The sequence below is a fragment of the Phodopus roborovskii genome, unplaced genomic scaffold, assembly GCF_943737965.1.
Source record: "Phodopus roborovskii unplaced genomic scaffold, PHOROB, whole genome shotgun sequence".
Taxonomy (NCBI): domain Eukaryota; kingdom Metazoa; phylum Chordata; class Mammalia; order Rodentia; family Cricetidae; genus Phodopus; species Phodopus roborovskii.
In genome coordinates, this window is record NW_026126571.1 from 15,072,391 (window position 1) to 15,089,870 (window position 17,480).

Genomic DNA, 17,480 nt, shown 5'->3' on the forward strand with positions numbered 1-17,480 from the left:
CAGACAGGAAGTGAGATGTCTGGGAAGAGGGAAGAAGTAAGCAGGAAGAAACATGAACTATATTTCTTGTCCACAAAGATGCTAACGAGGTACTAGTAGCTTTGGCTTGCTCCCTTTTCTATCTGATTTCCTAGCAATTCCCTGTATATATGACTCCAAGCTTTTATTATTTAGAACAATTAAGATCTCCTTCTTTGCAGTGTGACATGGTTTTAAGCTCACTGTATTATTGCCAGAGATTGATTGTTGCCACCTAGCTCAATTATAGTTGCTCAAGAAGTCAGAAGCTATAACTGCCATTTACTCTCTGAATGATAACACAGACAATCCATTGAATTCAGTAGTAGATGTAAGTTGTAGTCTATATTTAATGCTATCATACCTTCCAATGGAATATTTCAGTATTTTATTATTATTAAAATTATTTTTTAAATCTCATATATTGTAATTTATTTACATAATCTTTTCCCCTTCAACCCCTCATTCTAATGCCTTGCATGTTCCTTCCCACTTCTTCTAAAATTCAGGTTCATTTATCTTTAATTATTATTTTACACACACACACACACACACACACACACAGAGAGAGAGAGAGAGAGAGAGAGAGAGAGAGAGAGAGAGAGGAAGAAATACATAAATACTACCTTTTGAGTCCTTTTAGTGTTGCTCATTTGTACATGCTTTTAGTGATGACCACTTGATTTTGAGTAATCATTTAGGAAGCTGGTCCCTTGAAAACATTGATTCTGACTCTCTTAGGAGTCAGGAAGTGCCTGAAGCTCTTATACAAGTGCAGGGGGGGGGAGGGGGGATTTCTTCCATTCCCTTTGACATATCTGTTGGTATTGTTATTGTTCAGGCCTTCTTTGGGAAACTGAATTGTTGAACTGTTACATGTGTAGCTTTCCTATCATACATATAAGACACAATCTCTCAGCCAATTTACTGAACCTTTGACTCTTACAGTTTTTTCACCACCAATTCCATGAGGTTTCCTGAGGCTTAGTTACAAGGGTTATTTTAGTTACAAGGGTTATTTTGTATCAGTTGAGGCTGGACTTGTCCAGTGAGAGCTCTCTGCATATTGACCAGTTCTGGTTTTCTGCAACAGTCTTTGCTGTAAAAAGGAGATTCCTTGAAAAATGGTGAGAGCTACACTTAGCTCTGGGAATAAGGTGAATTATTTAGGAAATGTGGTACATGTAGATGATGGGGAATTATTCAGTTATAAAGAAAAATAAAACCTTCAAATTTGCCAATAAGTGAATACATCCACAAAACAGTATTTAGTAAGGTAATCCAAACCCAGGAAGACAAAAGTTTCATGTGTGCTCTGAATTTTTGTTCCTACATCTAAATCTGTAGATATCATAATGCAACCTGGAGTAAGCAAAGAATCCAGGAAAATAAAAATGGACAATGTAAGGTAGAAGACACCTGAGTAAGGGGTGATATAAATGGGGAATTGAGAAAACTATCACCTATCATCTGTCTGTCTATTTAACTATCATGTATGTATGTATGATGTACTATCTATCTATCTATCTATCTATCTATCTATCTATCTATCTACTTGTCATTTGTCTGTCTATCATCTATGTATGTATCTGTCATCTATTTATCTATCTACCTATCTATATGTATCTACCTGTCATCTATCTATATATTATCTATCAACTTTCAACATTAAAAAAATAATGCCAGTTGTTCTGACAGTGGTTCCTACAAGAGCAATTGACTATTTAATAAAGTCACCAACACCAAGCATGAGAAATTTTCTCTAGAGTTTTTGGGTTGTAGTGTCCACACAATGATCAAAACAGTATACATAGGCTACTGTTACTGCTCTTGGTATATCCCAAAATTTGAAGTCCTTATTACTAAATTTTTATGTCTTTTAGACATGGGCCTTAAGCGACCCAAGCTGGGTCTAACCTGAAAGCCTATTATTGGAAGATTAGATCTTATAGTACCCAATGGTGTTAGACAAGCTGCCAAGGGAGAAAATCATCAGTATTCATTTCTTGATATAACACCTACGAACCATAGTATCTAACAGCATGGAAAGAAATCACTGAAGGTGATTGAAGGTGTTGGTTGAAATAACCAACATTTTTCCAACTGGCCTTAAGGCCAGATAACAGGAAGCAATCCATGCAAGGTACTGCCAATGAAACTACTCATAGATACATTCAACAAAAATATAGAAGAAAACTTTCCCAACCTAAAGAAAGACATGCCAATGAAAGTACAAGCTTACAGAATACCAAATAGACTGGACTGCAATGCAAAAAAAAAAAAAAAAAAAAAAACAGTCCCCTCACCACATAATAATCAAAACATGAAACATACAGAATAAAGAAAGAATATTAAGAGCAGCAAAGGAAAAAGGCCAAGTAACATATAAAAGCAAACCTATCAAAATTACATCTGAATTCTCCATGGAAACTCTGAAGGCCATGAGGTCCTGGATAATCTACCAATACTAGGAAACCACATATGCCAGCCCAGACTATACCCAGCAAAACTTTCAATAACCATAGATGGAGAAACAAAGGTATTCCATGACAAACCAGATTTAAACAATACTTACCAACAACCCCAGCCCTACATAAAGTTCTGGAAGGAAAACTCCAACCCAAGAAAGTCACCACACCCATAAAACCATAGGCAATAGATAATCCCAACAGCCAAAAGAAAAATGGGGAGAATTCCACACGTAATAAGAACACCACAAGCAAATCCAAAAGAATTAACAACAAATGGTCATTAATATCCCTCAGTAGTAATGGTCTTAACTTGCCTATAAAAAAGCACAGGTGAACAGAATGAATACAATGACAGAATCCATTTTCATACTGCATACAAGAAAAATACCTCAACTTCAAAGACAGATGTTACTTCAGAGTTAAGGGTTGGGAAAAGATTTTCCATTTGAATTGACCCAAGAAACAAGCAGCTGTAGCAATCCTAATATCTAACTAATTAGATTTTAAACTAAAATCAATCAAAAGAAATGAAGAAGGTCATTTATTATCATCACAAGAGAAATCCAACAAGATGGCCTCAATTCTGAACATCTATGCCCCAAATACAAAGGCACACACATTCATAACAAAAACATTATTAAAACTCAAATTGCACATAAAAACTCACACACTTATAGTGGGAGATTTCAACACCACACTAATAACATTAGACAGGTCCACCAGACAGAAACTAAATAAAAAAAGAAAGAAAGAAAGTAACTAACAGAAGTTTTGACCCAATTGTGTTTAACAGACATTTATAGAACATTCCAGCCAAATACAAAAGAATATACCTTCTTTGCAACACTACATGGAACCTTCTCTAAAATCAACCACATACTCGGCTATATAGCAAACCTCAATAGGTACAAAAATATTGGAATGACCCACTGTATCTTATCAGACTACTATGCTTTAAAGTTAAAATTCAACAACACAAATTGCAGAAGCACTACAAATTCATGGAAGTTGAACAATGTGCAATTGCACCATTCCTGGGTCAAGGAAGAAAGAAAAAAAGAAATTAAAGTCTTCCTAGAATTCAATGAGAATGAAGACACAGCATACCCAAACTTATGAAACACTTTGAAAGCAGTACTAAAAGAAAAGTTCATAGTAGTAACTGCCCACATGAAGAAACTGGATAATAGTCACAACAGAGAATAAACAGCACAACTGAAAGCTCTAGAACAAAAAGAAGCAAACTCACCCTGGAGAAATACACATTAGGAAACAATTAAATTGAGGGGTGAAATCAATAAAATAGAAACAAAGAAAACAAAACAATGAATCAATGTAACCAATAGTTGGCTCTTTGAGAAAATCAACAAGATGAATAAACCTTTATCAAAACTAACCAAAAGGCAAACAGAGAATATGTAAATTAACAAGATCAGAATGAAAAGAGAGACATAACAACAGACACTGAGGAAATTCAGAGGATCTTCAGGTCATACTTTGAAAACCTGTACTCCACAAAATTCAATAATTCCATGGAAATGGCAAATTTAGTGGATAGATATCTCTTACCAAAATTAATCAAGAACAGATAAGTTTTAAATAGACCTATATCCACTAATAAAATAAAAGTAATCATCAAAAGTCTCCCAACCATAAAAAGGTCCAGGGCCAGATGGTTTCAGTGCAGAATTCTACCAGAAATTCAAAGAATAGCTGATACCAATACTCTTCAACGTGTTCCAAAGAATAGAAGCAGAACAGTCATTACCAAACTCTTTTTATGAGGCTACAATTACCTCAGTACACAAGCCACACTAAGATGCAACTAAGAAAGAGAACTACAGACTAATAGCCCTCATGAACATTGATGCAAAAATACTCAATAAAATACTGGCAAATGGAATCCAAGAACACATCAGAGAAATCATCCACCATGATCAAGTAGGCTTCATCCTGGGATGCAGGGAAGGTTTAACATACAAAAATCCACCAATGTAATCCACCATATAAACAAACTGAAAAAGAAAAACCACATGATCATTTCAATAGATGCTGGAAAAGCCTTAGATAAAATCCAACAACCCTTCATAAAAAAGGTCTTGGAGAGATCAAGGATAACAGGAACTTAACTAAACATAACAAAAGCAACATGCAGCACACAAACATCAAACATCATACTAAATGAAGAGAAACTCAATGCAATTCCTCTAAAATAAGGAACAAGACAAGGCTGTCCACTATCTCCATATCGCTTCAATATTGTACTTGAAGTTCTAGCTAGAAAAATAAGAAAACAAAAGGAGATCAAGTGGATACATTAGAAAGGAAGAAGTCAAACTCTCACTATTTTCATATGATATGATAGTTTACATAAGTGACCCAAAAATCTCAACAAGGGAACTCCTATAGCTGATAAACACCTTCAGCAAAGTCGCAGGATACAAGATAATCTCAAAAAAAATCAGTAGCCCTACTGTATACAGACAATAAAGGGGATGAGAAAGCAATCAGAGAAACATCACCTTTTACAATAGCCACAAACAACATAAAATATCTTGCTAACCTAACAAGTGAAAGACATATATAATAAGAACTTTGAGTGTTTAAATCAAATAATTAAAGAAGATACCAAAAATGGAAAGATCTCCTATGATCTTGGATAGCTACGATCAACATAGTAAAAATGGCAATCTTGCCAAAAGTAATCTGGGAAAGGGGAAATGATGAGATCTCCCTTGCAAATTAGGAGCATGGGGGAAAGGAGATGGAGTTAGGAGGAAAAGAAGGGCATGAAGCAGCAGGAATATTGAAGCAGCAGGAATATTGAGTCAGGAAAAGAATATAGGACAGCAAGAAAAGAGATCCCATAATAGAGGGAGCCAGTATAGGTTTTAAGAGAAATCTGGCACTAGGGAAATGTCTAGAGATCTACAAGGATGACACCAACTAACAATCTGAGCAATATGGAGAGGCTACCTTAAATGACCTTCCCCGATAATGAGACTGACGACTACCTTGTATACCATCCTACAGCCTTCATCTAGTAGATGATGGAAGCAGAAACAGACACCCACAGCTAAACACTGAGCCTAACTCTTGGAAACCAGTTGCAGACAGGGAGGAGTGATGAGCAAAAGGATCAAGACTAGGCTGCAGAAACCCACAGAAACTGTTGACCTGAACAAGGGGGAGCTCATGGACTCTAGTCAGGTAGCTGGGAATCCAGCATAGGACCTACCTAGATTCCCTGAATATGGTATTAGTTGAGAAGACTAGGCAGTCTATGGGGCCTCTGGTAGTGGATCAATATTTATCCCTACTATACGAATGGACTTTGGGAACCCATTCCACATAGAGGGATACTCCCTTAATCTAGACACATGAGGACTGTGTGGGTCCTGCTACAAAAGATATGACAGACTTTGAAGACTCCCCATGGAAGGCCTCACCCTCCCAGGGATGCAGAAAGGGAATGGGATTGGAGTTGGTGAGGGGAACTGGAGAAGACAGGAGGGTGCAGAAACTGGGATTGAAATGAAACAATCTTATTTCAAATTTAAACAAAACAAAACAAAATTAGCCATAGCTACTGAGATCCTTGATCGAAGAGGCAAAACTGACACCACTGCTTTCTAAATAACTGACTATTTTAAAAGCATATCCCAGGCTTATGTGTATTTCTTTCTAGAAGTTATTTGTACATTATACATTATTCTCCTTGTATTTGATTTTCTCATGTACAGCATAAAGTTGATGCTGACAAATACTCCTTCTTCATTGGATAGTTATGAGTGTTCAGTAGGCCCTTTTATTGTTCAGGGGTGTTAGCTGCTATCATGGTTTCATAAACTGAGCTTTATGCCTTTAATAGTATTCTCTAATAGACTTCTTATTAGGCAGAGAATAGAGTTCTATCTCAGAATATTTGAGAATGCCCAATGGATCCAATGAAGAGCTTTATCAACCAAGTTTACAAAATATGCAGAGTAGTGCATTAGATGCTATCGTACAAAGAGATTTTATATAACTAATTTAAATAGTGCAATTGTTTAGAGAATATTTTGGAAACTAATTTGGCTAATCATGATTCCAATGGCTCCTCTATATAGATCACATTGCCCAGTATCTATAGCTTGCACAAAGTTTTCTCTAGAGTTATTCAATGGGCTACTATATAGTAGAAACATTTTTGAAAGTAAGTGAATTGATGAGTTATTAAGTTCTCTATAAATGAAAAGATATATACTATAACAGATTCAGATGATGTTTCACTGGGCAATCTTTTCCTCCTCTGCCTTCATTTCTGTCTCACTTTGAAATGAGAAACCAGACATTAGTGCTGCTGAAACTTTTAGCAGCAGTTTTTAATTGTTGCTTTGTTCCATGTAGGGGCTTTCGATACTGCTTCTGTGACTTTCCTACTCACTCTTCACTCACCACTACCCAAACTGGACATCTTCTGGTTCTTGAGTCAAAGAAACCATCAAAATGTATTTTAGTATCTAGGCTGTTGCTTTGGCATTTTTATCTTAACATAAATGGTATGAAATATAATTATAACATCTGAATATAAATGTAAAATTTGAATTAAGGCTTATAACAGTGTTTCTTTGATGTTAACATGCCCACAGAATTAATTTAAATGTTTTAATTGTGGAGTTCTAACCTCAGACATTTTGATTTAGTTATTTTAGGGTGGGGTCTGTAACTGAAGCAGACGCCTAGATTTTAATCTGAGTAAACAGTGATGTCATATTTAGAAAGGGGACATCTGTGGAGATGTATATGTTCATATGTCTATATGCATCTTTGCCTTCTCCTCTTTGTTAACAAGAAGCCCACTAGAGGGCTGTGTGATGGTTAATATTAACTGTCAACTTACAGATTTTATATTTCCCTATGAGTCACACCTCCTGAATCACCCAGTTATCTAGTTTAGATTAAACTCTACAAGGGATTTTCTTGGTTAGACTAACTGAAGTAGGACAATCTACCTATCTGTGAGAAGGAATTTCAAGGGACAATCTTTTTTTTTTTTTTTTTTTGTCCTGCTTCTTGTTACCTCATGTCGGTCAGTGAATACACTCTGTTGCTCCTGTGGTTGCTGCTGTTTCTTCTGCCATTCTTGGCTACATCAGTACCCAGATAGTTATAAGTTCCAATGCAAAATTGCTTCAGCCAGACAAGTCCATTGGTGAAAGAGTAGCATGAGCATCAAAGAAGTAAACAAATACTTTTTATAAAGATTCAATCTAAGAACTGCAACACAAGTTAAAAGCTTTTCCTTGCACTGTTATTTGTAGCATGAACCTGTGATCAGAAGCATTATCGGCCCTAGCAGAAAACCTACTATTATTAATTTGTTTTGTGGACATAGTTTTAAATTCACTTCTTCTGATTCATTACTATATCCAGAAATTAGTACATCATCTGTCAACTCTTTTTAGACAATTTTCTTTTTAACACTAAATGATAATTGACATTGTGTAAGGCACAAAGAATAATGCTCAGTCTTAAAAGGAGCATCTATATCACATCTCCTTCTCAATGCTCATGGAACATTGTGGAAGAGATGACAGAAAGATTCTAAGAGCCAGATGAAGTAGATTCCTCAAAAAAAAAAAAAAAAAAAAAAAAAAAAAAAGAAAGAAAGAAAGCGGCGGCGATGCAAGTGTCCCTGGCTGCTCTGGAATATCTGGAAGAAAGCAGATTAAAAAGGCGGTAGAAGTTCTGTTTGCACACTCCAAGAGAAAAAAAAAGTAAGTTACTTTTGAATGGGAATGAGGATTTATTTTTAACGGTGATATTATGGAAAATTCCAGTGAAAGAACTGCGTGTCAGAGTGTCTTTGCCTCATAGTATCCTATCTGATTCATCAGAAGTCTGTTTACCAAAGATGACTATGAATCACCCAAACAAACAGAATGTTTTTATAAAAAGCATTTGAAAAAGCATGGCGTTAAAAGCATCTCTCGGATTATCCCTCTTGAAACTTTAAAAACAGAATATAAAGCCTATGAAGCCAAGCTCCGCCTCCTGGGTAGCTTTGACATCTTCATTATTGAAGAAAGAATTTGAAGTCGTTTGTCCATGCACATAGGAAGGCAATTCTGTCAGACGAAGAAAGTTCCAGTACCTGTGAATCTTCAGGCCAAGAATCTGTCCAAAGAGATTGATGTATCACAGGGACCATCTTAAACATCTCTAAGCAGGGGTCTTGCAGTGCTGTGCATATCGGTCACACTGGAATGGAGCCGGAGACTCGGCACATGGTTGAAAACATCCTGGCTGTCTCAGAAGTGCTTTCAGGGAAATTGCCCGAGAAATGGCAAAGCGTGAAGCTCTTGTTCCTGAAAACTGACACGTCCATTTCTCTCCCCACCTTTTCCTCATTTGTTACATGTCAGGATGAAAACACATCGTATCCTTCCGTAGCATGAGGAGAAGGGAACTAAAGAAAAAAGTGAAGCATGGAAAAGAAAAGTTGAAAAAGAAAAGCAGAATATTAAGGAAAATTTCCAAGAAGGATGCGTCCCTTTTAACTCAAGGTGACTTAGCATGTGAAACCAACAGTACTCCAGTGAAGGCCCCAAGGTCCCAGAAGAAAAAGACCGACCGGCAAAGAAAAAGCACAAATTGAAGGGACAGACGAGTGTGAAGAAACAATTCCACAACTGGTACCAATAGGAGAAATACCAAATAAAGAAAACTGAAGATGCAAGAAAATGTCACAGGAAAAAAAATCTCCAAAAAATAGGACTGGTCCGAATAAACTTCAGGGCAAGAAAAGAAAGGCCCTACCAGCTACAGAGACCCGGGAAGCTTTAGAGCTTGGGACCTCAGGAAACAAACAAACAAACAAACAAACAAAAAATGTTCGGGAAATCAGAAAGCCAAGAGCCAAGTTCTTTATTCCCAGAAAAGCTTCCAACACACCCAAAGACAAAAAACCCCAAGTGGGCCATGAGACTAAACAAGTTCTTCATCCTGAAGAAACTATCAGAGTTAACCTAAGAGTTTTTCAAGAATGCTTAGACAGGGTGTGGTTGCACACATTGTGGGACATAGATGGGCAGATTCGTGTGGGTTTGAGACCAGCCTGGTTGTCTACCTGGTAGTTTAGGCCAGCCAGACTACATAGGAAATGTTGTCTCAGCGGGCAGACAAACTTGGCCGAGATTGGTTGTGCACATCTGCATTGCAAACAACTCAAGAAGCCATGAGGGAAGTCTGGAGTTCAGCCAGAATCTGTCCTTAAAGGACTTACTTCAGTCCTGGGCTGGGTGGTATAACACTTTGCTAGCATGGGCAAGGTCCTGGGTTCAGTACCCAGAACTTTGAAAAGTACCACACACCTGCACATAATAAAGGGTACCCTATTGAAGACCTTTTTGTTTGTTTGTTTTTGTTTTCCAAAACAGGGTTTCTCTGTTGTAGCTTTGGAGGCTCTTCTAGAACTCAGTAGACCAGGCTGGCGTCAGATATCCACCTGCCTCTTCTTCCAGAGTGCTGGGTTTAAAGGTGTGTGCTACCACCGCCTAGCGTTTTGCAGCCTTTTTCAGTGAGTCCTTGAGTCCTATAATGTTTTTGTGAAGTTTCCAAGGGTGATTCTGAACTAATGTTCCTATTTGTAAAAACTAGTGGTTTGAGGCCAAAAAAAAAAAAAAATTTTTTTTTGTTCTTCAGTGTATTTGATGATAAGAGTGTTGTGTGTGTGTATGTGTGTGTGTGTGTGTGTGTGTGTGTGTGTGTGTGTGTGTTTTAATTAAAGTATAATATCTACTTCTGGGCAAAAAAAAAAAATAGTATCTCTCCCATACATCATAGCACTGCTATACACTCACAGGAGTTGAGACAGCATGATGTACTAAAGCTGTGCAAATTCAAGCCAAAGTCTCAGCTTGTGGAGAGATGATCTTGAAGTTCCAACCCTAGATAAGGAATTATTGAGATAAAGAGAGTCAGTTTTGTCTAGTGGTGAAGCCCCTGACGGGCTGAGCACTCTTTATGAAGACCACACTTCCAAGATAATGTAAATAAGCAACAGAAATTGGACATGATCAGTTTTTTTTTTTTTTTTTTTAAAAAGAGGACATAATATTGAGTGGGTGGGTTTGGAGAAGATCTGGGAGGCATGGGGAGGGGGTGAATATGGTCAAATTACATTGTTTGAAATTGTCAAGGAACTCATGAGGAAATGGTTTTTAAAGAACAAGAAGGTAAAAGCAGAAAAAATGTAAACGTTTTTAAAGAAAGGAATTATTAAAATAAACAAAAAAAGTTAAGTGTGGAAAACAAGATCACAGACACTCACCTGGTCCCATTCCAAACCAGTGGGGTCAGGTGAGCAGCTGAGGCAGAGAAAACTTCCAGCTGCATGTGACACTCAAAAGTTTCTCAAGAATTTCCACATAAGACCTGACAAAAGCTTAAAAAGGGATTCTAAACACACAAGAACAGAGCAGCATGGGTTGGTGGGCTCTGTTTGCTAGACATAAGCAGAAGAGGAATTCCTTTAATAGAGGGCTTCCTGACTCAGCGTTAGAAGAAAAAAATCTAAAAACAGAATAGCTCTTTTAAGAGGAGCTCCCGTCATTACCTCTGCTGTGAAGTTAGACCCTCAGGAAGCCAAGGAATAGGGCAGAGTCAGCCACTTTGGTACTAGCCAAGCTCACATATCATTTTTAAAAACTCTCCTGGTCAGGAAAGGATTAAACAGCTTCAGATAAAAAGACCTCCCAATGGGTCACAGGGCGTTTAATAAATGTAGATGGATTTGGGAGAGAGAAGATATAAGAAAGACACAGTCATTAAAAAAAAATTGAAGGATAATAAACTAAGGTCTTTAAAAGCCAAATAGAGTAAAAAAAAAAAAAAAAGATAATGAGTCATGTAAATGGAAAAACACTATTATGTTTTCTTTGATTTTTTTTTGACAATTAATGAGCTAACTAAATACAGACATTTGATTGTGGGGTCTGCTAAGCTAAACCAATACATATATTTTAAAGGTATCTTGACTTCAAAATTTGGATCTAAGGATATGTTGCTTTGGAAAAGAGATTCTACTTTTGCTTCCGCAGAAGATGAGAACCTATGTATTTCTTCCAGGTTATTATGATTTGATCAAACAAAACTCCCCTGAAATGATGGCCCAGGTCATCCAACATCCAAGACAGCTTCAGGACGACTGTCTGAGGTAGACCAACCACACAAAATACCCCAGCCAAGATTTTAACCATAATTCTAATTTTTCTCAGGGTCCCCATAAGATCACTATGCCCAACAATCAGCACGAAGTAGTCTAGAAAAAAACTACATTGAAATTCCCAAATATTGTATATAAATATGTGTTTTCAATTAAAGGGGATTGGTTATAAATGGTTAATGGTTACAGCCAATCTCTAAAGAAAAAGCAGGGGATATTATATAGAAATGAATATATTCGTATGGACTTTAGTTTATCAATACAAATTTAAGCTCAATTTTGTTATACTGTTCATTTCTACTCTTATTTAAGGTGCTGTGCTAATGCAGCTCATTTAAAAATGCAATGTATAATTAAGAAATACTGATTAATAGATCTATCTATAATAGTCAATCCTATAGTCATATTTCAACTATGTTTTCTAGATACACAAAGATATATTTCTGATGGATAAGTAATCTTCAAACAATTAAAAGACTTATATAATATGGCATTTAAAATGTTTTAAGACCTTTGACTTTTCCAGGAACACGTTTGTTCCTGGAAGCACCAATTACTTCAAGAATATGATGGTTATCAAAGAAGCTCCTTATGGAGTTTATTTTCAACAAGGCAAGATTAAGCATTTGGGCAGGAAACTCTTCTTGCCTGATCTATGCTATATAAAATGTACATGTAGGACCCACAGGAACTTGACTACTAAACTTGCCGACACAAGACAGAATGGTCCTTCAAGGTTCCTGCTTCACAGAAGAAACTGCCAGACATCCTGTAGGATACAGAAGGAAGCAACTGATGAACTTTGCCGGAACAAGGCAGAACAAATCTTCAAATTTTCTACTTCATTGAAAGTCTGCCCGATGCTATGGGCCTATAGGGTGAAGATGGATGCCCCAATGTTACAGAAGAACTTTGGGAGGCTGTCCAGGCAGACAGATATATGTCATTTCTAAAGTCTTGCAAGTTGCTTACAATGCAATTTCTGTTTGCTTAGGTAATATTATATTCTTCTGGGGTCTTTGATGGATCAAAGACAAGTAGTTATAATTTCCATTAATTATGACAAAAGATAAATTAGATATAAAACTTTAGTCTCACCAAGACAGGGTAGATGATAGAATAGTTTCTTGCCAAATTAAAATGAACTAAATATTATAACTATAGTTCTTGTTTGATAACTGTTTTGTTATATATGAATTTATTTGTTAAAGTTAAAACATTCCTTGTTTACTAGACAGAAAAGGGGAGATGATGTGTGATGTCCTTCTGTATGCTGGGAATATGTGTTGTTTTTATTGGTTGATGAATAAAACTGTTTTGCCAATGGCAGGGCAGGATACAGCTAGGTAGGAAATTCAAACAGAGATAGACAAAGAAAGAAGATGGAGTGAGGGATGCACCTGGTAGCTACTGGACAAGCAAAGTGTGAGGTAATAAGCCATAAGCTTTGTGGTAAAATATAGAATAATAGAAATGGGTTAAATTAATTGTGAGAGCTAGTCAGTAATATACTTGAGCAATTATTCAAAGAATTATAATTAATATTAGTCTTCGAGTGGTTATTTGGGAACTGACGAGTGGGTGAGAAACCTCCAACAACTCCATATGTGACAGATGTCTACCATCATAATAAGACTGGGGCATTTTAGGAGAACTTCTCAAGCATAGACTGGAAGAATGTGTTAAACTTAAAGTGTTATAAGAAACAATTTAAAATGGGTTTAATCCCAGCATTTAGGAGGCAGAATCAGGCAGATCTTGAGGCCAGCCTGGTCTACAGAGCAAGTTCCAGAACAGGCTTCAAAGCTACACAAGCAAACCCTGTCTCAGAAAATAGTAAATAAACTAACAAATAAATAAATGAAGATTTAATTAATAAAATTCGGCCCTGATCAAATCATGAACAGAAAAAAGAAAACAATTGGTAAAGTGAACATTTTCTACATGATTACCATCATTTGTAGTTAAACATCATAACAACAAAAATGTTACCTTCAAAATATGTAATTTTCAAGGTAGAACATATCTAACATCTAGAAACCATATGAGATTACACATATACAAATTATAATAATTACTGGTAACCCACCCCAAACACTGTTGTATCAATGTTCAAATTTTGCTGGGAAGATATAAAATACAATTTGGTGCCACCTTTTTAGAAAATACATATTAAGACTTTAAAAATCACAATATACTTGAGACAATAATTTTACTTCTTAGAATTTCTCTAAAGTCTCATGTAAATGCATATATTCTTGATAAATCAAATGTGTGTTTCACAGTAGAAACATATTTGCCTAAGAGCGTATATTCACTATTGAAGCATTGCATTTCTCCATACTCAATGACGTAGGTCCTGCTAACATTATTTTGAAAACGCCATAAATGATAGCCAGAGACATTAGTGATGTGTTCAGCCACAATACTAAGCCAAATACTGTCAGAATAAATTTCTGCATGCTTAGTCTTAGTCATAGATGGTAAAATTATCTTATTATTATTTTGACTAATGGGTCTTGAAACTGTTTCCTGCTAATTGAGACATTCCCTTCTGGAGGGAGGAAAGAGGCTCATAAAACCAGAAATCTAACATGAAGACTGTGAAACTTGAGAAAGTTACAAGACGCATGTGCCAACTGTCAAGGCTCTGGAAGCAGCTAACAATTGCTAAGGAGTGGAATTGACTGCAAATATGTCACAAAGCTCTTGGGCTGTAGCTTTAATGAGTTGGTACCCAAGCTGGCGGGTGCTTTTATGTAATACAGCTGCTATTGAGTCACCCACGCTCCTGTAAGTAATCCAAATAAACTAGTTGTTTTATCCGTCTAGACTGGAATAGGGTAATTTCTTTGTTTTGTCAACAGTATCCTATTTGGAGTAAGAAGACATTTGTTCATATGTTTACATGAAAATTCACATAAGATAGGAAAATTTCAAAAAGACCTACATTTATTTTGCAAGTAAGTAAAGCACATACATCGAGGGAATTTCTCAGTAAGTCTAGGCAATAGCAGATAGTAGTTGTATCCTGTTAAATATAGCAACTAGCTGACTGCCATTTTCAGGTGCACACCTAGAGACACACAGAATCACACAAACTATCACAAAAGGGAGAAAACAAAAGTACCGTTTTTCATGTTTCTATGAACACAGGTGTTTCTTTCCAATTTTGTATTTCCATATTTTGTAAATCATTGTGAACTGATGCACATTAATTTACTGTAAACAAATGTCAATTGAAGAGGGAACTATTTGCTGGGCATTGGTGGTACACACCTTTAATCCTAGCAATCCGGAGGTAGAGACAGGTGGATATTGAGAGTTTGAGGCCAGCCTGGTCTACACAGTGCATTTGAAGAGAGACTCCAGAGCTACAGAGAAACCCTGGGGGGGGGTGGAGAGGGGAGAGAGAGAGAGGGAGGGGGAGAGAGAGAAACAGGGAGAGAGAGAGGGAGAGAGAGAGATACTCAAAGAAGAAAGAAATAGGTAGGGTCAAATACATAATCAAAGATTAACATGCCCATTTAAAATTTTTACAGCTATTGTATAGTGAAGGATATCACAATAGCAGTCACTATAGATTACAATGAGTGAAGCTTGTACATAATGTATTTTCATGGCTACTTTTAAAGGAATTATTAAGGCACATTACTTATGCTTTGGAATGGGATGAATTATTTACTATACTACTTATTTGAGTCTTATGGTCAACTTAAAATTTAACACTTTTCACACATGAAAATCTGAGAGTCGCATTTGGGAATCAATGACACCATTAGATATTCATGTACACTATACAATACCATTTATTTTAATCCATATGCTAAATGTGGGTATAGAGTTACCCAATTCAAATTTAATATTCAATACAATAATGATGTAAAGCTAAATTCCGGGATTTCAAGCAGAAATAATAACACACTGCTCCCCTAAATTTGAAATACCTAAACTTAGGCATTTCAGGCTGCACGCATATCTAAACCAGACCCAGCATGACCTTCTGTGGACTGCTGTGTCTGTGGCTTATTCATTCCCTATTCTGTCTTTAATATGTACATTTGAAGCATTGACATCAGGAGCTTTTTCCTACAGAGCAGCACTCTTCAAGAAGGATGCTTCTTTGCAGGGCTTGCCAATGACTTTAGTTGGAGCACAGGAAAACAAAACTGATGAATGAACCACAACTTGTGGATCACGTCTGTCCTTCCTGCCCAGGTGAGGGACAAATGAGAGCATGTGGCATCGGTCAGCACTGACATGTTGTTAACAGATCTTTGACACTTTAAATTATTAATTTAGGCTCTCTGCTCCTCCCTGTTCTAGAGACAGCCGCATCTTTTCATGCATTGCCAGACTCGTTTCTGAGACACAATGGTGAATGTCAGAGTGAACGGATTTGGCCGTATTGGACGCCTGGTTACCAGGGCTGCCATCAATTCTGGCAAAGTGGACATTGTTGCCATCAATGACCCCTTCATTGACCTCAACTACATGGTCTATATGTTCCAGTATGACTCTACCCACGGCAAATTCAAGGGCACAGTCAAGGCTGAGAATGGGACGCTTGTCATCAACGGGAAGGCTATCACCATCTTCCAGGAGCGAGATCCCGCCAACATCAAATGGGGTGATGCTGGTGCCGAGTATGTTGTGGAGTCTACTGGCATCTTCACCACCATGGAGAAGGCTGGGGCCCACTTGAAGAGTGGGGCCAAGAGTGTCATCATCTCCGCCCCTTCTGCTGATGCCCCCATGTTTGTGATGGGTGTGAACCATGAGAAATATGACAACTCCCTCAAGATTGTCAGCAATGCTTCCTGCACTACCAATTGCTTAGCCCCGTTAGCCAAGGTCATCCATGACAACTTTGGCATTGTGGAAGGACTCATGACCACAGTCCATGCCATCACTGCCACCCAGAAGACTGTGGATGGCCCCTCCGGGAAGCTGTGGCGTGATGGACTTGGGGCTGCCCAGAAAATCATCCCTGCATCCACTGGTGCTGCCAAAGCTGTGGACAAGGTCATCCCAGAGCTGAACGGGAAGCTCACTGGCATGGCCTTCAGCGTTCCTACCCATAATGTGTCCATCGTGGATCTGACATGCCGCCTGGAGAAAGCTGCCAAGTATGACGAAATCAAGAAGGTGGTGAAGCAGGCATCTGAGGGCCCACTGAAGGGCATCCTGGGCTACACTGAGGACCAGGTTGTCTCCTGCGACTTCAACAGTGATTCCTCCTACTCTTCCACCTTTGACGCTGGGGCTGGCATCGCTCTCAATGACAACTTTGTAAAGCTCATTTCCTGGTATGACAATGAATTCGGCTACAGCAACAGGGTGGTGGACTTCATGGCCTACCTACATGGCCTCCAAGGAGTAAAAGCCGATCCTGGACCATTCACCCCCAGCAAGGACATGAGCAAGAGAGAGGCCCTGGCTGCTGAGCAGTCCCTGTCCAACAACCCCCGACACTAATCTCCCTCACAGTTTTCATCCCAGACCCTCAGAATGAAGGGGCTTAGGGAGCCCTGCTCTCTTGAGTACCATCAATAAAGTTCACTGCACCTGTCAAAAAATTATTAATTTAATTCTTTGACACTATTAATTATTAACGTAACTTTGATAAAACACTGCAAACAAACATGCATAGTCTGTTAGGCCCACTTAGCTTCAGAAAAGTCTAAACAGAATACTTTCTGAAACTGAGAAAAGTTTTCTTAGGGTAGTGTTGACTTTTACAGGGAAGCAGGCCCTACACAACAGGTATCTACTGGCTTAAA

General features: G+C 37.7%; 1 protein-coding gene and 1 pseudogene across 1 annotated transcript; both read left to right on the top strand.

The window, feature by feature from the left end:
- The first annotated feature begins 4,422 nt into the window (after positions 1-4,422).
- Positions 4,423-9,607, top strand: LOC127235873 (ribosomal L1 domain-containing protein 1-like; annotated as a pseudogene).
- A 6,439-nt stretch (positions 9,608-16,046) lies between these two features.
- LOC127235653 (glyceraldehyde-3-phosphate dehydrogenase-like) lies at positions 16,047-17,216 on the top strand. Its single transcript, XM_051202999.1, has one exon. The coding sequence runs from the start codon at positions 16,072-16,074 to the stop codon at positions 17,173-17,175; it is 1,104 nt and encodes a 367-aa protein (XP_051058956.1). The 5' UTR covers positions 16,047-16,071; the 3' UTR covers positions 17,176-17,216.
- Positions 17,217-17,480: the final 264 nt, after the last annotated feature.